General features: G+C 38.3%; 2 protein-coding genes across 3 annotated transcripts; one reads left to right on the plus strand and one right to left on the minus strand.

Annotated features, from left to right (window-relative positions):
* Window positions 1-316: 316 nt before the first annotated feature.
* ktub (Tub domain-containing protein ktub) lies at window positions 317-8,337 on the minus strand. The gene is made up of 9 exons (XM_022071948.2): window positions 8,084-8,337; window positions 7,822-7,969; window positions 7,626-7,715; window positions 7,131-7,294; window positions 6,695-6,862; window positions 6,299-6,532; window positions 5,865-5,982; window positions 4,958-5,110; window positions 317-3,700 (listed from the first exon to the last, which is right to left on the minus strand). Exons 1-9 carry the CDS (start codon window positions 8,123-8,125, stop codon window positions 3,567-3,569), a joined length of 1,251 nt encoding a protein of 416 aa, XP_021927640.1. The 5' UTR covers window positions 8,126-8,337; the 3' UTR covers window positions 317-3,566.
* Window positions 8,338-9,717: 1,380 nt separating this feature from the next.
* On the plus strand, window positions 9,718-23,874 carry LOC110833770 (putative cytochrome P450 301a1, mitochondrial). 2 transcript variants are annotated; one of them, XM_022072256.2, is made up of 10 exons: window positions 9,718-9,799; window positions 14,550-14,752; window positions 14,851-15,097; window positions 20,063-20,256; window positions 20,873-21,077; window positions 21,512-21,677; window positions 21,955-22,124; window positions 22,385-22,463; window positions 22,854-23,063; window positions 23,254-23,874. In XM_022072256.2, the coding sequence occupies exons 2-10, from the start codon at window positions 14,551-14,553 to the stop codon at window positions 23,362-23,364; spliced, it is 1,584 nt and encodes a 527-aa protein (XP_021927948.1). In that variant the 5' UTR covers window positions 9,718-9,799; window position 14,550; the 3' UTR covers window positions 23,365-23,874. The 2 variants fall into 2 exon arrangements, with proteins under 2 accessions (XP_021927948.1, XP_087202434.1); XM_087346308.1 differs by lacking the exon at window positions 9,718-9,799 and having other exon boundaries at window positions 14,630-14,752; window positions 14,861-15,097.
* The last annotated feature ends 93 nt before the right edge of the window (window positions 23,875-23,967 follow it).

Genomic DNA, 23,967 nt, shown 5'->3' on the forward strand with positions numbered 1-23,967 from the left:
AACAATGCTACTAACTTCCTGTTATAAACAGGTCCATATATTACTCAGTGGCACAATATTGGAATACAAAAGATTTACGTGGGTCACACGAAACACGTCGGCGGGCCGCTAGTTGACAAATAAACAGTTCTGGATGGTTGATATTACTTGTCACATGATAAAATTTTGCTCTCTGTAGAACATACAAATTTAAATTGCGTTTGAAGAAATAGGAAGTGATTTTTTTTTATTCCTGGCATATTATTTCTACTAGAAGTTGAATAATGTATTAATTAATTTGCAACTCTCAACTTCTAGAAAACAGAGAGGAAGACGATTAAGTTTATGAATCTTTATTGGTTCTTTTAAAAAGGTGAAAAGATACAATGACCAGTTACATTTAAGTGAGAATTTTTTTTACATAAGTATAACTGTCATAGTCTATTTACAAATACTATTCCAAAAGCATTAAAAACACCTGTGTTGCTTATTTTATAAGAACACTGTGGTACTTACAATGCTTTGATTTTCACAATTTTTCTGATAACATTTTCTGTAACGATTCTTGGTGTTACATCTTCTCTGGTACATGAATGGGCCATGAAACGCTATGCACATATGCCTGTACAGCAGTGGACACTAATCCTTCATTACATAATCCATGTACATAAATAATGCATACATTCAATGTACTTGATGTCTCACTGCCAAGTATTCTACACCACAGCAACTCGGCATAACTATTTCATTTCCGTTCCTGTTCCACGAGATGATCAAGAACTATACTCGTGGATATAATAATTTTACTTGTTGAATCCTAGTAGCGATAATACACAACTGTTAATAATTAAATCTGTTCTAAGATACTTGTGGGACGGATTAATTACATTTGCAGGCCATTCAATCAATGGGCCACCATATCAACAATACACCTTATAGGAAACATTTTTGGAACCGAGTATTAGACAGTTCCTTTGAAACGAGGTAGTAATGAAATATAAAGTGTCCATGTGGAATGAAGACTCTCAAAAGAAGAACGGCAGTTCTTCTATGTTTTTTGATATGATCAGCCATATGAAATATAAAAGTTTGTTACAAATAATTATTTTTAAAATCCATAATTAGTCTTCACTAGCTTCAATGATAGAACAGGCTAGAATTGCCTTAAATTATACGAGGTGAATACCTCCGCAAATTAACCTCAGTAATAAAAGGAGGAAAATGGCAAACATTACACCAGTGTCTTTACCTCTGTAGAAAACACTTGGTACCTACTAGATGAGAAGCTAGTGGTATCAGGGCAAATCTGCAGAGACAATAATCCCTGCCCCTGCCAGGAATGGAACCCTGGTCATCCAGATCACAGGCTATTCACTATTCTGAGAGCTATCTCACCTAATATATATATATGAATTTTTTGCAACATTACAAATTTAAGAAGAAATGTTCAACTCATCCACTTCTCCTTCCCCATTTTAATTAAATTTTATTTTAATTCTGACAGATGATACTTTATACAGTAGGCTATGCAGGAAATTTCATTTGTATGAAATTCATAAACCCAGGGGCAAAAACTGCGTTCACTGGGAAAATATGCAAATGAAAATATACAGAGTTCGCAGAATTCTGACTCAAACCCCTTCAGCATCATAAATGTGAACAATTTCCCATACTACACACATGGCACGAACAGAAGGACTTCATACTGACAATAAGTTATTGGTACCCTCTGTTTTGTTAATTAAATCAATCTGATAAACATTTTGTTAGCTCAATGTTCACCGAGTGCAATCCCGAACACGGAAACGACAAATAAATGCTTCGATATGTTTTCACGAGCTGTGAAGACTAATAGCGGAGTCAATCCGAAGGCTTTTACTGCATGGACAGTCAACATAAAGGCCTGAAGTAAAAGGGAGACTACACTGTATACACATATTGACAAAATGCATATTTGAAAGAACAGTCAATATTTATAATTCAAAGAACATCTTAAGAGATTAAAAGTTTATATAAACTTTTAAATTTAAAAAACATCTTACTGTATCTTGAATTATTTAGGCACAAAAAAGTTTAAAAGTGTTTAAACACGTTTCATATCACACCATAATAATAATAATGGCTTACATCAATAACGTAATGCTAGTCTTACACCATTACTATCAACTGCAAGGTGCGAGACAAATTTTCACAACTGACTTACCAAAATTCATTACACCAAAGTATGCTGCAGAAATGCGAGCGTTCGAAACAAACATTAATAAGTAAATTATACAAACTTTTAAATGGCATTACTCGCCTCTGAAAAACAGAACATGACTCGTGAGATAAATGTGGTATGGCACGCACTACATATACAGATAGAATTACACTTCACACAGGAAACAACAAATGCCACATGATTTTTACAGATGAACCAATTTGCTAAAATTCATTTCTGGGGAGGAGAAAAAAAAAACCTTAAGCATTCCAAAGGTTTAAAACACCTGAGTGTAAAGCCACGAATATACAGCGTGTTGCAAATTACACAAAGCACATTTATAGCATATTGTCTTTAAAAAATTCTTTGATCACAGCTCAAAAAACTTCTTGAGACATATGAAGAAAAATACTGATTGTACACGGTGAGCAAATTTATGCATACTCAATATATAATACAAATATGGCACAAAACTGCGTTGTTTTGCACCAAACATGACACACAATCGTGTTCCAGGACAATATTCACCGTTCAATACTCACCTTTGTTGAAAAATCACGCTGGCAGGTGAAAGAATTGAATGATTGGTAAATAGCAGCACAGATTTTCAAAAACCTGAATTATTCATTTCCCATAATTAATTCCATATCAAAAACACGAAATCGTACCTTTTCCCCCAAACCCATCATGAAACCTGAAGGTTTATTTCCAATCTACAAGAGCCCACCACTAGACCCTATCCCGAGTCAGATGAATTCGGTCCATACCGACACATCCCGATTCGTAAATATCCATTTTAATATTTTCCTCCCATCTACGCCTAGATCTCCCAAGGTTTTCTGACCAATATTTTGTACGCATTTCTCATTTCATAAAATATATAAAAAAATTCATTCATTCCGATAACAGCAAAAATTAAAAGGCTGATACTCTGTAAATAGCATTTAAAAAATATAACTTGTTTCACAATCACTTAAGACTAGAAATATTTGTTCCTTTTACGAGATTTATATGCTCATGCACCCATACATATATCTGTATATATGTATGAAATATAAATACTAAATTCAATGTCAACTAACATTAAAAAGATGTGAAAATGTCAATGACACTATTACTAACAATATGATGATTGTGCACGCAACTGGCACCGTGTAAGACAACATTTTATTTCCTATCGCCATTATCGCTGGCTTATAACGTACAAAGAACGTGATGAAATCTGAGAAAGATAGATTAAGGAACATTTGTGAGTCGTCCCACTTACCTTAACTAGCTTTACCCCTTTAACTTTTGTGTACGCAGCGTGTAAATCACAATACGTATCAATATTTAAATTCCTGTTTAGTCACGTCTGTCCAGGAACAAAAGACTGCAAACAACGAGTTCATTCACAAGCAAGTTTGCTGTCAAAACTGCTAAGTGCTATAGCAAATGCTTGTACGGCGCACAACGGGTAACGGTAATCCATCGTGAAAACATCTTCGGCTACACGGCCAAACTGCATCACAATGTAGTCAACTGCGAAAGAAATTAAATGCTAGTCAAAAGCGTAAACTGACTTATGGCATTTAAGATTCTTCAAAGAGATAATACACCGTGTTTCAAAAGTAGCTTTACAACTTCCCAGGAGAATATAAATTTATTTAAAGGATGTGCGCAATATTTTTAAATGCACAAATTTAGGCAAACACATCAAGTTTCATGCACATAAACTGTAGTACAGAAATGTTGCGGCGGGTTGAAGACGACGAAGGATTTCTGGACTCGGTAATTTTCAGTGACGAAAGCACCTTCCATGTCACTGGTAAGGTCAACACCCACAACTGCAGGATTTGGGGTACTGAAAATCCACGTGCCTTCCTGGAACATGTTTGTGAGTCCAAAAGTAAATGTGTTTTGCACCCTAAGCAAAGATAAAGTGTATGGCCCCTTCTTTTTCACGGAGACCATTACCAGCATCGTGTATCTGGACATGCTTCAACAGTTCTTCATTCCTCAACTTGACGAAGATGACCAGGAAGGACGCATTCACTTCTAGCAAGACGGCGCACCCCCTCATTACCTTGGAGAAGTGCGCGAGTACCTCAACGACCGTTTCCCAGGTCGGTGGATCGGTCGGGCCGCACCAACAGCACGGCCACCTCGTTCCCCGGATATAACGCCTTTAGATTTTTTCTTATGGGGATTTGTTAAAGGTCGAGTGTATGTGCCACCCTTACCTGCAAATGTGGCCAAACTCTGAACTCGAATTACCGCCGCAGTTACTGAAGTGACACCGGAAATGCTACACAACTTGTGGCAAGATATTGACTACAGTTGGGATATCAGCTGCTAAACAAATGGAAGTCACATTGAACCATAAAAATCCGATGGACATAAAACTTGAAGTGTTTGACTACATTTCTGTGTTCTGAAATTATATGTTTCTCCTATCAGTTCACCAATATCTCGCCCTCAAGTTGTAAAGTTGTACTTTTGAAACACACTGTACAATCCAATCAAAGAGTATGATAAGATGGGCGCAAACTGTCTATGCTTTTGGATGAACTATAAAAGAAACAAAGACATATTAAAGAAATAAAAACAAATAATAGAAAGAATGTTGAAATATAAAAGCAATTGGATTCAACATGTCAACAGAAGGGGGGGAGGGAATCACAGTTTTAAAACGTTACAATCTACGTCAAATATGTAACAAAGAACAAACTTAAAAAAGACCTTTGGACCATAGAGGCTGGCTAAGAAAGTGTTTAATATGAAAATGGTAATGCTTACCATCGTTATCATGAACAATCTGAAAATTTTTGACAGACGCTTGCGTGACTCGACCGTGGAAGTTAAGTACGTACGACTGGGTGTCATCATTCCACACTGGAGTCTTGTTGTGAAGTTCTATCAAGTTATCTGTGTTCTTACTCCGCCAGCACTCTGAAACAAATGCACAAGTAACACAAAGCCAACCAACTAGATGGCTTACCGAACCCGAAGGTTCATCACCGAATTAACCAAAGCCCTCCACCGGACCCTGTCCTGGGCCAACAAAATCCAGTCTCCTTCAGCTCCTATCTCCCGTAGATCCCGCCTGAGATTATCCTCCCATCTACGTCTAGGTCTCCCCTGAGATCTTTTCCCCTCAGGCTTCCCAACCAATACCCGGTGCCCCATTCATGCGTGCCACATGCCCCGCCCATCTCATTCTTCTCGACTTAATCGCCCTGACAATATTGGGGGAGGGGTACAGATTTTTAAGCTCGTCATTATGCAGTTTTCTCCTTACCCCATCGTCTTCTCTCCTAGGCCCAAATATCCTCCTCAACACCCGATTCTCAAACACCTGCAATCTGTGCTCCTCCCTCTGAGTGAGAGACCATGTTTCGCACCCATACAAAACAACAGGCAAAATTATTGTTTTGTATACTTTAATCTTCAGGTTCTTAGAAATCAGACGGGAAGACAAAATATTTTGAACTGAGAAGTAGCAAGCATTTCTGGAATTTAGTCTCCTCCTAACTTCTTCACAAGTATCATTTTGATTTGTTATTGTCGTTCCCAAATATTTGAACTTCGTCACACTTTCAAAGGATTTATTAGCCACCCTAAGATAATTCTGCCGGCCTGTCTGCTGACGACAAGATACTAACAGGAACTTAGTTAAAATCTATTACAAAATTAATATATTTACCTAACAATCCTTCATGTTCATCTTGAGGTGATATTTGAACCCTTTTATGGTCCTGCGTCATCCCAGGTAAAATTACAGTCATTTTTCTTGGTCCCTTAAATCCCAAGACGTTGGTTTCCTGTAATTAAGTTTCGAGTCCTCAACACGGTCTTACAAAAGCAAATTATTCTACATTTATGCAAATTTTGCATGTGATTGGGTGTCAACAGGCAGTCATGCAACTCCAATAGCCTCTCCACACCATAGACGTCTTCCCTCGTGGTTTCTTGACCACGATTAAAGAATTAGCTGTAATTTATTAAAATCCCAAAATAAGATATTTGGATGTTGAAACATTAGATTCTGTCTTCGCAGAGAACTGGCAAACAAAATCATACTACAAGAAACAAACAAGAGACAACTCAACGTAGACTAGAGCATCATAATGTAATTACATAAACTACGGCTGCTAGTTCCTGCCTAGCGCCGTTTCTCTTCCATTCTTCTCTCGACTCGCCTCTTCGAAGAGAAAGACCATTGTCATAAACAGTGAATTGAGTTCCTAAGAGGTTGGACCGCAGCTTCCCTACGTACGATTCTCCTCCACGTGACAAATCAGTCGGATCTGTAGAAATGAGGTAATTGCTCGTCGCGCTTTTCTTGCGTTTCCTTCCAGCCAATAAGAAGACCTGAAAACAAAAACACAAATTTTTATGAATATTCCATTCTTTATTACAACCGATCACTCACGCTGAATTTACTTCCACGCCATTTTTCCTTTTATCGACGTTAACTGGACCCAAGGTTAATATTTAATAATACAGTAGCCTGTAGTTACAAATCATTCTTACCTTTTTGCCGTAATCTCGTTCCAAGTGCAGAAAATACGTAGGATACAGTCCACGATCCATCCCTTTCCTATCACGCGTAATGCGACACTTGTAATGGACCCTCTGACATCCCGGTTCCAGGACAAAGCTCTCCAGACTGCCTTCGACATCACCATCCCTCTCTTTGTCCTGAATGACACAAAAAAACATCTGAAGCCGACCGTCTTCTGCGATGTGTAGTCTGGCAGAAGTTTACCGATCTTTCGCGTGCTTACTCGTGACTCGCTGTCCTGATGATGGAGGCAAAAAGCACCACTGAATCATCGGTAACTGTCTACCAGACTACGCGGCACAACCCGGTCATCTTCATACTTGCCACCGTGAGAATTTTAAATCTCATTCGAGAACACGTGTTTAACATTGTCTCAAGTAACAGATGATCACAATTCATACATACTTCGGGATTGCTGTTGATAAAATTGGCTGATTCTGAAGCAGGACCTACAGACAGATTCATTGCATTATCTGGAGTGTGAGGAGAAACAGGAGTAGATTCTTCATCTTCAACATCTGGATGATCATCTGCTGATAAGCTTAAAGTTTCCACCTGGTATTCCAGATCTGGAAAATAGTTACAGATTACTGTCACTATTCTCATACTTTTATCATCAATCATTATATAATGCTGAGGAGAATATTCACAAAACTGTACCCATAAATAAACAACTTCAACACAGATTTAAAGAAAAATACCAGGCAAAGAAGGTGCATTATTACTGTTTCCAATACAACCACCACTTTCCATTAAACTTAACCAGAAATTTGTAAAGCTTGTAGAAAAAATCTGACTGCACAAACATTTCCACTTGACAACAATTATATTCCAACACAATTTGGCTTTTATACGATGAGAAAAACCTGAACTACTAATTTCAAAACACTCTGTATTCACCTTCTTCATGTAAATCATTGTTTGACTGTAGAGAAATGACAGAATCTGGATTTCCTGGTGTCATGGTGTACTGCAATGGCCCATCATAACCTGTTAAAGTGGAGATTGTGGCATGAATGAATTAAACTGATACATTAATAGAATAGACAGAACTATGTGCAAGTAACAATGGGATAGGTACAAAAATCTGGCATACCATGAAGCTCTCGGCCTCTGTTGGTTGCTGAAGAGGCTCTGGACTGAAACCCATTTTGGCCTTTTGCTGAAAAACTTCTAACATCAGAAGCTTGGACCATGCCAGAAGTCTGTCGTTTCTGGCGCATCTTTTGTTCCATAATCTGCCTCTGAAACAAACAGTTTAAAAATATTTAATAAAAAGGAAGTGCGCAACGTACTTCACCAGAATTGACACCAAGGCCGATCTGAATAATATTCATATCTAGCAATAAATCTCGTACTTGCTGTTCAAGTTTTTGTTGGCGGAGGTTTACTGAAGTCATCTTTGTTTACTGTTTTGTTGGAATGTAATGTCAGTTGTACAATTGCAGAAATCCTTGAGAAGGAACGCCACTTCGTAATTCTGTTTATTGGTCTGTAGCCTATTAGGTTATCTCCCATTGGCTCAGCTATGCAACATGACTGCCAACTATAGACACAGCGTTACTGGTGCCTTGAGGGGGAGGGATACATTTTTCCGTGTTATTTACATAATGGTTAATTACTTACTGAAATTAACTATTCTTCGGATAATATGCATATTTAAAAATGTACAAACAAGCCAACATCTGTCTATAAATATCTTATTTTTGTAATAAGTATGTCCGTGGGATAAGCGTTTTATAAAATTTTAAAACCTTTCGATCTTTAGTCTTATCGACGTTTGCATGATCGATGTACGGCACAGATTATTAAAATACACAACTCTGTGCTTATTGACTTACCCGATTATACTATACTGGTGTCTTGTATTGGGAAGGTCATGTACTACGATGACAGTGAATCAGTCGGTACGAATATCACCTACTACAACAAAATCTGAAATCAGTCGGTAAGAATGTCGCCTACTACAACACGAACATCTGAAATCTCACACCTTATTGTCCGGATTTTGCATACAGGTCTTCTGGGCTGTTGCGCCGTGTGGATACCATCATTCCTGAGAAACATCGGTTGTTCTCAGCGGTAACGTATCCACATCGTAAAGATGACCTGTCACCTCCATCACGTGTTGAAATTAAGTATAGTCCACATTCCATTTCCAGTACACACCTTGAAAGTGTTCGTGTTTTGCACGACGCCCAGAAATTCTCAGAGTTCCTGTCTTAGATTCGTCAGAAAATTTTTCAGTGGCTTATTTACGTTTCAATAAAAATACATACATCCGGAAAAATACAAGAGGTTAATGATTTCCAAACAAATTACCCACAAAACGACATCTTTACAATCAGCAAGTAAAATTATAATTTTCATTACCCGATATCAATATTTTAATAATCAAGGTTTCTCGTACCAAATTTAATATAAATCCGCCTAGATTTTATATGACAAATGCGTGCCGAAAGAGTTAATGGTAAAACAACGAAATAAACATGTTGTGCCCATTAATTAACTTTCATTTTTATATTTATTATTATTTAGTATTCTGTGTGACGACAGGTCCATATGAACAGGATCCTTCCATCCTTTTCTCTTCTCGGACTGGGACCTGTTCATATACGTTCTTGGCAAATGATCCAGAAGTGGTTTGCCATTGCCTTCTTCTGTGTGTGAATGGAGTAATTGTTGGGATGCCACGGAGGAAAACTCCGTGTTGCCTAGACCACGGCCTTGCCCAACACAAGTTATAAATTCGGGCACCGCCGGGAATCGAACCCGAGACCCCCAGGATTACAAGGCCAGCGTTCTAACCGCTATACCACCATGGTCTTAACTTTCATTACAAGACAATAATTGTTGCACAGTGACCAGTTTTGTAATTGGTGATACTATGTCACATAATGTTCTTATAAACATTTCACGGCGGACGCTGATCGGATTGGGCCACGTGAACGTGACGTCACAATAACTCATTTCGTTTTCCCCTCCCAACCACGAACCACTACATCGCGGTTTTGCTCAAATAACATTTTACATCAAGGAGTGACGAGATCAGTTGGTAAACTTGGAGCAGAGCGGTAAGTACAAATATCATCTAGTCATTTCAATTCCAATCGAAGATTTCATTTGCAATTAAACGTAAGATGTAAAGTTGGGAGACAAATGAAAAATCATCTTGCATTGTGCGTGCTTTTTCGTAGCGACAACTGGGAAACGTGTTATCTCGTGCAGAGTTACCAAGAGCTAAAACGCAACAATTAACGCAAAAGACACGAAATAAACGAATATGAAAGTATCAATAAACTAACAATAATACTTTTGTGTAATTTTCCTTAACATTAATAAAGTATTTTTTTCATACGTTCAAGCCGAAGCTCGTCTAAATAACATTTAATATTTCAGTCCGAACCGCAAAGAAAACACAACACTTTACCATTACAAAGATCAATTACTTAACGCTGTTTAAGGAAATTATCTCTGGTTATAATGATAATCACCGAGACAAATATTTCGAATGCTTTCGTTGATTTGCTTCAGTCCCTCCAGGAAAGTTCAAAATCCTCTTCCACCGTGGAATGTTTTAGATGCATGCCAACGTTTCGGAGGAACATATTGCTTCCATCTTCAGAGCCAGGAAAACCTCACATGCTATAAAATATTCTCGTATTTTTTTAACACTTTAAAGCATGCAAAGTGTTTAGGCAGCTCCGTATAATGAGGTAGACTGGTAGACCAGGTAGAATTATGCGTCTAGGGACTGAGTAAAACGAAGAACAGTTTCGAGGCAGCACAGATTCCAACAATACTGTCTTAATTGAAGTCTTAAGTCAGACGCGTTATCACTAAACTAACCTGCTCAGAGTTCAGTTGTGAAAAGTTTGTAATGCATTCGCAAGGGTAGAATCTCAATGCCTGAAGTCTCGAGTTAGGTTTTTCAGACAAAGAACATCATCTGCGTAACTTCCATTGGAACAGGCAAACCACTTGAACCTTTGCTAACAACAAGTTACGCTAAAAAAACAAAGCCTGTTCTGTCGTGCTCGGGGCAAGCACAACAATGGAATGAAATCGACACGCGAACCTACAAATAAAGCTGTGTTCCGTGTCCATTGTTCCACATTTTTCTCCATCTGCCGGTCCAGTTGCTCGCACAAACCTCCAAAGTAACAAAGAACATTAGATTAGAAAGTCTAAGACTGCTCTACTTAACTCGTTACTGTGCTGAATAACAGCGGTCCGAGACCTCGCCATCCCACCTTCTTTTTTTTTGTAACAACCACCTGTTTCACAGAAGACATTTGGCGCAATTATCCTAATCATTCGAAGCCTACTTTAACATTTGTCAGCAATTCTATATTTTGCCGACAGAGTGTGCTTATGCTTCTCAGTGTAAACAGCGATTATTTATGTAAGAATCACTCAGTATTCTCTTTGAGGTTAGAACTGAATGTTTATTATTTGTAAGACTTTCTGACTTCATACGATGAAGGTACGCCCAAATTATTCGGGTTTGTTGTTCGTCTCCTCTTGTTCCATAATTCATATGGACGGTTTCAGGAGCCAGAGCACGATCGGCCGAGTGATCATGCGATTAGTTACATTATCGGCCGAGCAGCTGTGAAAGGATTACTAGCATTTATGAATGTCTTCGGGCAAAGTACAGAAAATGAAAACACTTCTAGCACACTCTGTGTCCATCCGTATGCACTTACAAAGGCAGGGATGAAAACTAATTGGATTAATGTAAATTCGTAAGAAAAGAAAACAATAATATGCATTTGATTTGTAAATGTTTACTTAGATTGTAGATTTCAAAATCAGGCAATCGTAAGCAGCAAATTCAAAAGGAAATGTCAACAAATTCAGTGTGTACAGAAAAAACCGACAACACAAGAGTTTCCATGATGACGTAATTCGAGAAAGTACTGAATGTGTATCATTTAACCTTGAGTGTTAATGGTCTTACATTAGCACTGCAAACACGCAAACACTACGAGTACCTTTCAAGTGCTAGTTCCTTAATTCGGGCAAGGACGCCACTTAACAGAATCCAGAAGACGCCACTTCAGGTGGAGAACATAAATCATAAAACGCATAACGACATTCCACTCGGAAGACTTCAATTTGCGAAATTCCTTGGCTCTAACTTAATTATAATTTTTTGAAACAGCATTCCCTTTAAAGCAAGAAATTCATAATTTAGTTAATGCTGTTTAGGGATATAATCGCGGTTAATTTATGACATTCATATGAAACTGGTAAATACATCGCCGGCAAAATGCAGAGTTACTGAATGCTAAAAGAGTTGGTACATATAGTTACCACTAGACACATGAAGGCTTAAGGACACGGAATGTAGAAAGAGTGGTGTTAAAAGTCGAGTAAAGGAAGACTCTGTTTTACGCGTCCGAGAAAACAACCAACGCGAAACAAAGAGTTTCGGTTAGTGTACAGTTTATTCTTTTGATTGGAAACGCCCAGTGCCAGACGACGACCTACTAACGGAATTCAATTCAAAGAGAATCCTCACGCGTTTGAGTACGGTGGAAGCCACATCCTCTTTTACTGGACAGATATTATTATTGTAATAACCATGCTGCATGCGTGGTGTTTACAATGTTAATACTCTTCAGTATGTAGCAAATCCCATAGAAGAAGTGTTCATATTTTTAAACACCCCATAGAAGTGTTCATAGTTCAAACACTCTGTATATTCAACCCCATAGAAGTGTTCATATTTCAAACATTCTGTATATGCAATCCCATAGAAGTGTTCATATTTTTAAACACCCCATAGAAGTGTTCATATTTCAAACACCCTGTATATGCAATCCCATAGAAGTGTTCATATTTTTAAACACCCCATAGAAGTTTTCATAGTTCAAACACCCTGTATATGCAACCCCATAAAAGTGTTCATATTTTTAAACACCCTGTGTATGCAACCCCATAGAAGTGCTCATATTTTTAAACACCCTGTATATGCAACCCCATAGAATTGTTAATATTTTAAACACCCTGTATATGCAACAAAGGATCGTATTGTAATTCTCGAAATAGACGACAATGATATCGTAGAATTCTTACAACATCCACGAAATACTATAAAGGAAATAAAAGTTTGAAAAAGCAGGAAGTTTCTTCGCTAGCTGATTGTCTGTGATCTCCTCGAAAGACATCTGCGCTGTGGAGTTATTTTTGTGGGGTGACGACGCAGTTTGTGAATACACAATGCGTGTGTAATAATTAGCAGCTGTAACGTTCTTTGTTGTACACGGGAGCTGGGAATGCCATAGAAAAGGATGGCGAAACCAGTTTCGAATGTAATTTCAGTGTACGTGTTCACTTCACATCGCTCACCTACATTTCAAGAAAGAGAGGGCCCATCCGGTTAATGACGCGTGAACAGATTTTGTTCTCGATGACAATTAATTTTTCTTTCAAAACACGGTATAATAAGGGACCCCAATTACGTCTTTAAAACACAGTGATAATTTCATATACCATATATAGAACTCTGTATTACTCTGTAACATCAAAGTATATTCATCGGTTTCGTGCGATTATCACAAATTTACGGTGAATATCTCCTCAAAAAACGTTAACTAATTGATCATTGTCACTGAAGTGTTACCTTTTTTTTTTTGATAAATTAATTTTTAAATGTTATTTATATGAACTCAGGAGATACATTACTTCGAAGACATAGGAGTTCAATGGATAATATTAAAATGAAACTTAAAGGAACAGGATGTGAGAATGTGGATTCGGACCGGAACGTTCGTCATTGTTACAACAAAAGCTTATAATTCCTACCTAAAACCCAGTTCAGATCTTCGCAATATATTTTAATAAGATTAATTCTTACATTATCGTTCCATTTTCGTCTATCAGGTAATAAATGTATACGAGTTCCTGACAAAATTACGTATCATATCTTGTTTCCTCTATGTGTTGCCCCTATATTATGTCGATTTAACCATGCCAAGTGTAATGGATGAAGAAAGGATATGAAAACGTTCTCCGTTACGTCATTGTCTTAATTTTCTGTTAAATCATGCTTATTATGTCAGTACACTGTTTTATACACCTTAATTTCTTGTTCATTCCTCTCACATACACACAGATAACTATAAATTTAGCACATATACGAAAATATCCCGAATAAATATACCTGAACAGAAAAGTTATTTGCCATCTGCGAGTTCCTATTTCCCAATTCCTCCGCCTGAGTACAAATACCAACAGAAGTTCATAACATTGACATACAAACTGTTTATGTTGACATTTCTACGCACAGGAATAGCAAAACGAGTTGAGCTATAAACGTAGAAGAGCCATACAGAAAGACATCGCGAAAGTGTCTCATGTTATGGAACGCCCAAGTGACCCAGTTCTGCTAGAAAACTTTCCTGCCAAAACACGCGATGTTATTCGCTCTAGTAACACGAAAGTACCAACTAATAACTTGTTTTACAGCTAAATTGCCATTTAGGAATCCTGTTGTAACACTTCTTACGCTATTCACGAGATATCTCGCTTGCAAGCACATAAAATATGTCTAACTGAATTTCTGATTTCTAATTTGGATAAAATGAACTCTACAACAGCACAAAAGATTGTGTCAAATGAAAGGCTATATTCCGTTCACTCACCGCAGCGGGAAAAAGGGGGGGGGGGGGTCCGCGAAGAACAAATAAGAGTTCAACTTTTATTTTCAGATTCCTGAAACACCTCTCTCTGCATATAAATAATTCTTCCGCACTGTTAAACACGTCATTTCCTGACGGGAGTAATACACAAATTACGTGTGCTTTTGTGGAACAGGATGGGAATCAGGGGTGGCCTAACTTGCTGGCGTAGAGCCTTTTTCCAGCCTCTTACTACAAGCCGCTGTGAGTCGTCAGTGGTAACAACCTTTCAGGATGACGTGGGGACAGAGTGGGACCGAGCCCGTCCTTACAGCGAGGTACCAGGCCCCAAACCACTTCCTCTCGTCGGCAACACTTGGAGATTCCTCCCGTTCGTCGGTAAGAACACCTTAAGCCTACTTTGCGTGCTTCATTAAGTCATTATCAACATCATGTGATCTTTCAATTCGTTCCTTTGTGTGTGTGGTATAAATCAGGTAATTTCAGCATTGAAGAGATTGATCGAGTTTCGCGAGACCTCTACAGACAGTATGGCCGAGTCGTCAAGTTGGCTGGCCTGATGGGAAGACCCGACATGCTGTTTCTGTACGACGCTGACGAGATAGAGCGAGTTTTCCGGAACGAGGACCTCATGCCTCACCGACCCTCCATGCCCTCACTCAACTACTACAAACACGTTCACCGCAAGGACTTCTTCGGCGACAATGGAGGGGTAATAGCCGTGTGAGTGTAACGAAAAGATTTCTTGTTCCTCGCGGGGATCCCCCAAAAGGCGGGGAATCCTACGCGATGACAGCCGCCCACGTAAGAATCACTGACCCCACGACAAAAAAAAAACCGAGATGGAATTCTTACACTACGCATTTCGTAACTTGTTGCTCTCAGAAACGTCGGTTGTGTCGCCGTTGACAAAACAACTGAGCGGTGTCTATCGGTATTAGTGTTTTGCATTAGCGAGAAAATTTGAGCGTCGTGTAGAGTGACCCCCAGGCACGTAACGGAGTGTGTTTTAGAGGCAGGGTCAGCAACATCACTTAGAAGGAAGGAAGAAAGAGAGGATCATGCTGGCCTCGACCTATTCGTCCCACGTTGTGCAACAAACAGATTACACTTTCACATACATCGTCTTCTTTTAGCGTTGCCTAACGAGACAGCTTTTTCTAGACGCGACACCACGGACGAGGTTACAACTCCAGTATCTTCTTTAAATAAAACGAGTTGGCATTTTGAAGCCCGAGGCCTGTCTAAATAATATTTAAGATTTCATTCCGTACCGCGAAGAAAACACGACACTTCACCATTACACGGATCAACTGGTTAACGCTGTTTAAGGAAATGATCGCTGTTTATAATGAGACACGCACTGCGTACATAATATTTAAGAATTCAGTCCGTACCGCGAAGAAAACACAACACTTCACCATTACAAATATCAACTGGTTAACGCTGTTTAAGGAAATAAACGCTGTTTATAATGAGACACGCACTGCGTACATAATATTTAAGAATTCAGTCCTTACCGCAAAGTAAACACGACACTTCACCATTACATCGATCAACTGATTAACGCTGTTTAGGAAAATAATCGCTGTTTATTATGAGAATCAGAGGAAATCCATAAGAAAAAGTGCAAGTTTATTGTTTGTTAAAGCAGGTGGTACATATAATTACCACTGGGCTTTAAAGAGTTAAGATACTTGCTCAGAAGACAGTAGTAATGGATATTTGGACTGAAGAAGGAGTAAATAAAAGAATTAACCAAAGCGCACAATAACTTTCGTACTATTCGCCAGAGGATTAGATGGGAGGGGCATACAGCACGCATGTAAAAATTTTGAAATACAACGTGAAACATTTTGGTCAGAAAACTGAAGGAAAACACCAACTGGAAGACATGGACGTAGACGGGAGTATCTGAGAGAAGGAGGGCGTAGACTGAATTCAATTGCTTCTGGATACGAACCACGGTAATGAATGTTTAGGCTCCATAAAAGGCAGGACGTTTCTTAATTAGCTGAGCGAGTATCAGATTTTCAAGAAAGAGTCTGCTCCCAGCAGTTAGATACACAAAACTACAATGAAATTATCCCTGGGTTGATCTCACACGAAATATATAATCTGACCCATGAAAATGATTGGAGATGTATGCATTTTTTTAGAACGCAGAGAAAGCTTAAAATGGCTAATACGATAATTTAGTGTGTATCTCTGCTCTGCCAATATTTTTCGTCCTAGTTTCCTCTAGTCACGACCTAGAGCACGGATGACTCCGGCCAGTTCACGCTGAGTTAAGATGGTCTTTTGTTCTCAGTCAGACCTACTTCCAAGTGCCTCAACTCGGCTTTGTTTGTTTTCTTCTGGAGCTACTACGTAAAATGTCGCAGAAACGCGGTCATCGGAGAAAGTCCTCTTTTCTTATTACGTTCAAACGTAAGTGTCATGTTTAAAAAGTTGAGTAATCCACACTGATCTGCAGACAATGGCCCCGGGCCTTGTTCATTTCAAAATTCAAACAAAAATGAGTCAGGACATCGAAATATAATATTTCCAACCGGAAGAAAAGATCACTTGCGAGATCTAGGTATAGATGGTCGGATCACAGTAAAGTGGATCTTAAGGCTTTGACCGGGATGTTCTTTTGTTAAATCTTATGTGGTACCGCCTGATTCGACTGCTAATGGTTAAGTGAAGTGTTTTCTTCGCGGTACGGTCTCGATTCGTAAATATTATGAAGACGAGCTTCGGCTTCAAAGGGTTAACCAGCTGATTTTCGTAATGGTGAGGTGTAGTGTTTTCTTCGCGGTACGGACTGAATTCATAAATAATATTCAGACGATCTTCGGCTTCAAAGGGTTAAAGAATGAGTAAGTGTGTAGACCAGATTAAACTGGCTCAGGATAGGAACCAGCGAACCTTCGAATTTCATAAAAGACTGGAAATCTATTAACTAACCTAACCTTCAAAGGCTATTTAGACTAAGGTTAAGGGCTTATCAAAATGTTTTATCCGCTCAGCTATTCAGGTACAGAATTAGTTTTACTTTTAAAGTAAATACGAACGTGCTATTTATCTGCATAATGTACACAGACAAAAAAATTATACTTTTTCCTGAAAATTATAAAAAAAATATATATAAATTATGAAATATGGCACTGTTTTCGTCTAATTATGATAAGTGTAAGTTTGAAAATATCGAAATAAGTGATGCTAACATATAAATTCCAAAGAATAAAATTTTAAATTATTTCAGTTTAAAAATAGTATAAACAATAAGACAAAGGATAATGGGGACTTCATTTTGAATCGACGATTTCAACAACTACGTTATTCACGTGACAGGAAACAACTTACATCTGACGTTCAATTGTTACAGTTCTTATCGTCCAGCGTTTTGTTTGTTGCAATCTGCAAGTGACTTAAAGTCCAAACAATGGAATGTAGTGACTTATTCTCACAGCTACAATAAAATACAACAGAGGTGACCTGTTTACCGACATTTAAGAGCGAAAATACGCCATTGAAAGCTGAAAGCACGCGCATATGGCAATGAGCGTAAAAAAATTGACAAATCTCGAGTTAAACATTTTCTTCCGAACTCTTTTTGAAGTCGATTCTTCCAGATAACGTTTAATCTTCAGCAATGTTTAATGAACTTAGAACGACCAGATAAGTTGGTTAGATGCCAACAATAACATCTGATTTAGAAGCTAGTACACATTACATTTTATAGTATGTTAAACATAGACGTAAACTTAGGTTCTTCGACATTTGGCACGCCATCTGGGAAGGGTTCGTAATTTGTTCAATTGTTTTCCATCTACTCAACAAACTAACTGCATGTAAAGATAAATATTTACCGCCATAAACCGCTGTCGAACCTTTTTATTTTCAAGTTTCAATAGCTTTACACTTCAATACTGAAACAACAAAAACAATCAATCAATCAATCAATCAATCAATCAATCAATCAATCAATCTGTGCAATCTGATAACAGCGTCGTTGTTCGTATGTCTTGAAATTTTGAGTTCGAAGCCCGTTCAGGACAAATACGAAATCCATTGTCAGAAGACCGGTTAGAGGTTAGGAATTCATGCTATTATCTGGCTCAAAAACATTAAATTTTGTATTAAATGTTATTAATTTGTAATTTCACTGATTTAAAATTTTGTATAGGAAATGTCCGAAACAAACTGAACTCCTTTAGTTCGACAAATTCGATATTAACTTCACGAAAAATTTTGGGTTTATATCAGAATTGAATTCGCTTCACAACCTTCATTTGCGCGTAAATATTCACGCACCTTGACGTTGCTTCAGATTTCAAAACACAGAAACAAACCGAGTCATCGCGGGGGCTACGGTCGGAGAACGTGTAGCAACGCGGCACGACACAAAACTCACCTACTTTCAGGTGTGTTTAACGTGCTGCTACGCCAACACCCCTCCCACCTACGTGCAATGCACGTAGTTTATAAAGACCGATCTCTGGCTGAGACAATTTTAAATAGGCCACGACTACTCCAATATGTCCAAACGTTGTGAATCATAATACATATATTACTTACGCATTGCATCTGTTTCATGTTTAGTATTTTTATTTATATAACCTTATCCGTTACAGCAGTGGTATTCAACCTGGGGTACGCGTACCCCCGAGGGTACGCGAAGACATCTTAGGGGGTACGTGAAATTTAAAAAAAGTTATTTTATGATAAACACTGAATAATCAGTATTCTAATTTATTTAATTTATTTTAGATGTAGATTATATACTATGTATAACTTGAATTATACACCAATAACTTTGGGGGTACAAAGTTGAAGAGAAATTATATCTGGGGGTATTTATTTATTTAGTGTTCTGTGTGACGACAGGTCCATATGAACAGGATCTTTCCATCCTTTTCTCGGACTGGGACCTGTTCATATACGTTCTTGGCAGATGATCCAGAAGTGGTTTGCCATTGCCTTCTTCTGTATGTGAATGGAGTAATTGTTGGGATGCCACGGAGGAAAACTCCGTGTTGCCTAGACCACGGCCTTGCCCAACACAAGTTATAAATTCGGGCACCGCCGGGAATCGAACCCGAGACCCCAGGATTACAAGGCCAGCGTTCTAACCGGTAGACCACCTCATCTTATTATTATTTAGTGTTCTGTCTGACGACAGGTCCATATGAACAGGATCCTTCCATCCTTTTCTCGGACTGGGACCTGTTCATATACGTTCTTGGCAGATGATCCAGAAGTGGTTTGCCATTGCCTTCTTCTGTGTGTGAATGGAGTAATTGTTGGGATGCCACGGAGGAAAACTCCGTGTTGCCTAGACCACGGCCTTGCCCAACACAAGTTATAAATTCGGGCACCGCCGGGAATCGAACCCGAGGCCCCAGGATTACAGGGCCAGCGTTCTAACCGCTACGCGAACAAAAAAGGTTGAATATCACTGCGTTACAATATGCTAACAACATATGCATTAAGCCTAGCATATGAAATTATGCATAATGATAAATTATTGATCTTGATGTTTAAATTTTTGTTAACTTTAAGAAGAATCCATCTGAGTATTTAAGAAAAATTTAAAAAATAAACGGTTTATAAATGAAAGTATGCCGAGGAAGATTAATTTCTAAACTGTTTTAACAACTGACAGCTTTTATACGTATCATGATGCAAGATGTCTGACAGGCATGGTGAGAACTGGTACAACTTTCGAACCAGAGTGCAGCAGGCGATGTTACAACCGAGAACGGCAAAACTGTACACAAAGCCCATCGAAGAAACGGCCGTGGCGTTTGTGAAACGAGCGAAGAAACTGAGGGACAGTAATCTGGAAGTGCCCGAGGATTTTCTTAACGAGATCCACAAATGGTCACTGGAGTGTGAGTACAAATTTTATCAAATCACGTCACAATCCTTAGCCAGTATAATTCATTTTGCATCCTCACATTTTATTTAAGAACAATTTTAATATTATCCTCCTGCATATGTCTAACAGCTCCCACAATGATCTTTTCCATTACGCATTTGTCACCTCAAGGATGTGTGTGCTCGATCACTATAATAATATTTGGTGACGAGTACAAATCATGAAACTTTTCTTTATGCAAATTTGCATCCTATCAGTTAAACAAACGACGTCAACAAATCCAAACTTCACCACTCTTGCCAGAAAACCAAATACGAATTCTGTTTACTGGTGCCAAATACGTTTTGTATACTATGAGTTTCAACACGCATGAAATTGGTCACGACGAGATAAAAATTCCAAGAAGATAGATGTGTGGTAACTGTATTGCTTAGTTGCGTCCATTAGTTCCGGCGATGAAATTATTTTTAAAAAAAAAATCGGCCACGACTCGTCCCTACTAACTTCTAAGTTACCATTCATTAAAGTCTGCCGATAATTTGTATAAGACTCTCGACCAAAATGTAAGATACAAAATTTTCAAGAAATGGATGTCGGAATTTTTGTCTTTCTGCAAAAAAACAAAACAGCTATAGCACGCGTGGCCCTCGACATGCGACTGGGGTGCCTGGACGAACAAGTTTCCTGTTCCACTTCAGACACGCAGAAACTGATAGACGCGGTGATAACATTCTTTTCAAATGTCGGGATTCTAGAGCTGAAGTTTCCGTTCTGGAGGATCTTCAGCACACCAACTTGGAAGAAATACATCGCCGCCCTGGACACGATTACCGAGTGAGTAGCGAAATACTAAAAGTCCTCGTACTTTCATCCGTCAAATCCCATAAAAGCATTAAACTTTTACGAGATATTGAATGAAAATCTCAAAGCTTTCTTGGCGACTAGAACTGATAAAATCTTCTAGTGTGTATTAATTCATAACAGAAGTCTCACGTTTGAAATAATATCTCCATCTAGAAAGTAATTCCCCACAGACTGATAAAGAATTTCTGTTCTTAACTGATGCCCGAAAGGATAACAAAATGGTTACTGTTTCACATGAATATTACAGCGTTAAGTTCCTTAACATCTTTATCATAAACGCTGTATTTGAATTTCAAAAACAGTTCCAACAAATTGTTACGATCTTACGTGTGTTTCAGAATTTTGACAGTAAACATCATAAAAATAAATTTTGTGCTAAGAGTTTGACATGTTTATGTAAACAGCATCTCTATGAAGCACATCAGTACAGCTCTGCAACGTCTTCATTCAGGTGGACCTGTTCTGGTGGACAACGATTCGTCCCTTCTACAGAGAGTATTAGCTACAGATTCTGACCCCAAGACGGCCTGCATCCTGGCGATCGACATGTTCCTCGTCGGGATTGATACAGTAAGACATCACATTTGGGACTAACGTTAGGGTGCAGTTGTCACTGGGAAAATTACTTTATCATCGTATCAGTACTTATCAAAATAAAAATAAATAAAAATACGTGAATAACATTTTAAGTGGCGTACAAGAAAGCTGGTTGAAGTATTTGATACGAGGTTTCAGATCAATATACCAATAAAAATGCTCGTTTTCTCTGCATGTTTGACAATAAATCCAAACTGACATCTGTGATAATATTACGATAATCATTTAGATTTTTCATTCACTGATACAGACATCCACAGCAGTGGCATCCATCTTGTATCAGTTGTCACAGCATCCGGAAAAGCAGGAAATCCTGTATGACGAAATCCGGAATGTTCTGCCGTCACACAACTCGTCTCTAACGGCGCAAGGCTTGGAGAAACTCGTTTACCTTAAAGCGTGCATTAAGGAGACTCTGAGGTACTTCAAAGCACTACAGAGATAAAATCTGTATTACTTTCTGTAGGCATTTCCGCACGATCATTTTTGCAGATGAAATGTTCCTCACTTTCTCAGTTACCCAAAATATTTACAATTTTTATCTGAAGGCAAAAATTTATTAAGTTCGACGCTAGGTCCAAACCCCAAAATAAGTTATCTGTCCCTAATCAGCATAACGTGACCTAAACGATACGACTCCAATCGCAGCATCTTTCTACCGACGATGTTTTGCGTTCCAGGATGTATCCAGTTGTAATTGGCAACGGGAGATGTATGACCAGAGACACAGTCGTCGCCGGATACCAGATACCAAAAGGAGTAAGGTTACGTTGTAACATGAATAAAAACCAATTTCACATCTTTTTCATTTGTTTAAATCTTGTCAGTCTAATCACAATAAAATTCCTATTAAATATTAAAATATTACTATAATTAACATTTAAATATTTAAAATATATTAAATGATGTTCTCTATCGAAATGTTCGATTTACATTAGATCATCAGTGATGATAGAGAACATCATTGATATATTTTAAATATTTAAAATGTTAATTATAGTAATATTTTAATATTTAATAGGAATTTTATTGTGATTAGACTGACAAGATTTAAATAAATATATATTTATCACAATATGACGCAACTTTATCATCTCATCTTTTTCATTACAAAAACCTTTCCTAAACAGCTGATTTCTGGATCTTCAGGTACAGGCAGTGTTTCAACATCACGTGATCAGCAACCTGGACCACTACTTCCCACAACCCGATGAGTTCCTACCGGAGAGATGGCTTAAAATCTGTTCTAAAAGCAGGCAAGGGCATCATCCCTTCGCGTCTCTACCCTTCGGCTACGGTCGAAGGATGTGTCTCGGACGTCGCTTTGCAGATCTGGAGATTCAGATGGTCATCGCTAAGGTTCGATATGAAACTGCTTTTCGGTAAAAGAATAAAGTTCCTAACACCACGTAGACCACACGAAATTTTGACATATAAATCACATTTAACTACCACGACGCGCAATCATAAGTCACAACACTGCACACGTGTACAACCGAGAGTCCAACGTTCTAATTCTCCATATATAAATTTTTTATCTTTGTTTCAGATGATCCAGACATTTAGGATCGAGTATCATTACGAAAAACTTCAATACCGAATTCATCCAATGTACACGCCAGACGGTCCTTTAAGATTCAAGCTCGTAGAAAGACCATGATTAACCCTTTGAAGCCGAAGATCGTCTGAATATTATTTATGAATTCAGTCCGTACCGCGAAGAAAACACTACACCTCACCATTACGAAAATCAGCTGGTTAACCCTTTGAAGCCGAAGCTCGTCTTCATAATATTTACGAATCCAGACCGTACCGCGAAGAAAACACTTCACTTAACCATTAGAAGTCTAATCAGGCGGTACCACATAAGATTTAACAAAAGAACATCCCGGTCAAAGCCTTAACGCCTCATTTAAAAGTGCAATATTAAGGGGCAGAGGGACTTTTTAATCTCCGTAAATTTACGTCAGTTTAGTCTGCACGGAAGCCAGTACTATTTCCAGGCGATAAGCTCCATCGTTACACATTTAAAGTAACTGGAAAATAAAATAAAAAAACTTTATTATACCGAGGCTGAGAAATGTAGTCCCGTGGACGAGGCACTCGACATCTCCCTTAAGCTATTAAATTTCCGTCTTCAGCCGTCAATAAATGATATTTGAACAGCAAATCTTTACGGAAATAGTTTTTTTTCTCAATAACTCACCGCTACAGCAGTTCATTTTGATGACATCGGCCAGGTCAGATGCAGACTTCGACGTAA

This window comes from Zootermopsis nevadensis, unplaced genomic scaffold, assembly GCF_977971745.1.
Source record: "Zootermopsis nevadensis isolate Lab colony 2312 unplaced genomic scaffold, Znev_1.0 Znev_ptg000001l, whole genome shotgun sequence".
Taxonomy (NCBI): Eukaryota; Metazoa; Arthropoda; class Insecta; order Blattodea; family Termopsidae; genus Zootermopsis; species Zootermopsis nevadensis.

Bases quoted from the DNA above. Each gene is read 5' to 3' on its own strand.
- ktub (XM_022071948.2), bottom strand. From the start codon at position 8,125: ATGACTTCAGTAAACCTCCGCCAACAAAAACTTGAACAGCAA. The intron at 5,111-5,864 runs GTAAATATATTA...CATTTGTTTCAG, and splicing joins TGAACATGAAGGATTGTTAG to AGTGCTGGCGGAGTAAGAAC. The intron at 3,701-4,957 runs GTAAGCATTACC...TTTCTTTCGCAG, and splicing joins GATTGTTCATGATAACGATG to TTGACTACATTGTGATGCAG.
- LOC110833770 (XM_022072256.2), top strand. From the start codon at position 14,551: ATGGGAATCAGGGGTGGCCTAACTTGCTGGCGTAGAGCCTTTTTCCAG. The intron at 14,753-14,850 runs GTAAGAACACCT...GGTATAAATCAG, and splicing joins GAGATTCCTCCCGTTCGTCG to GTAATTTCAGCATTGAAGAG. The intron at 21,078-21,511 runs GTGAGTAGCGAA...TTATGTAAACAG, and splicing joins GCCCTGGACACGATTACCGA to CATCTCTATGAAGCACATCA.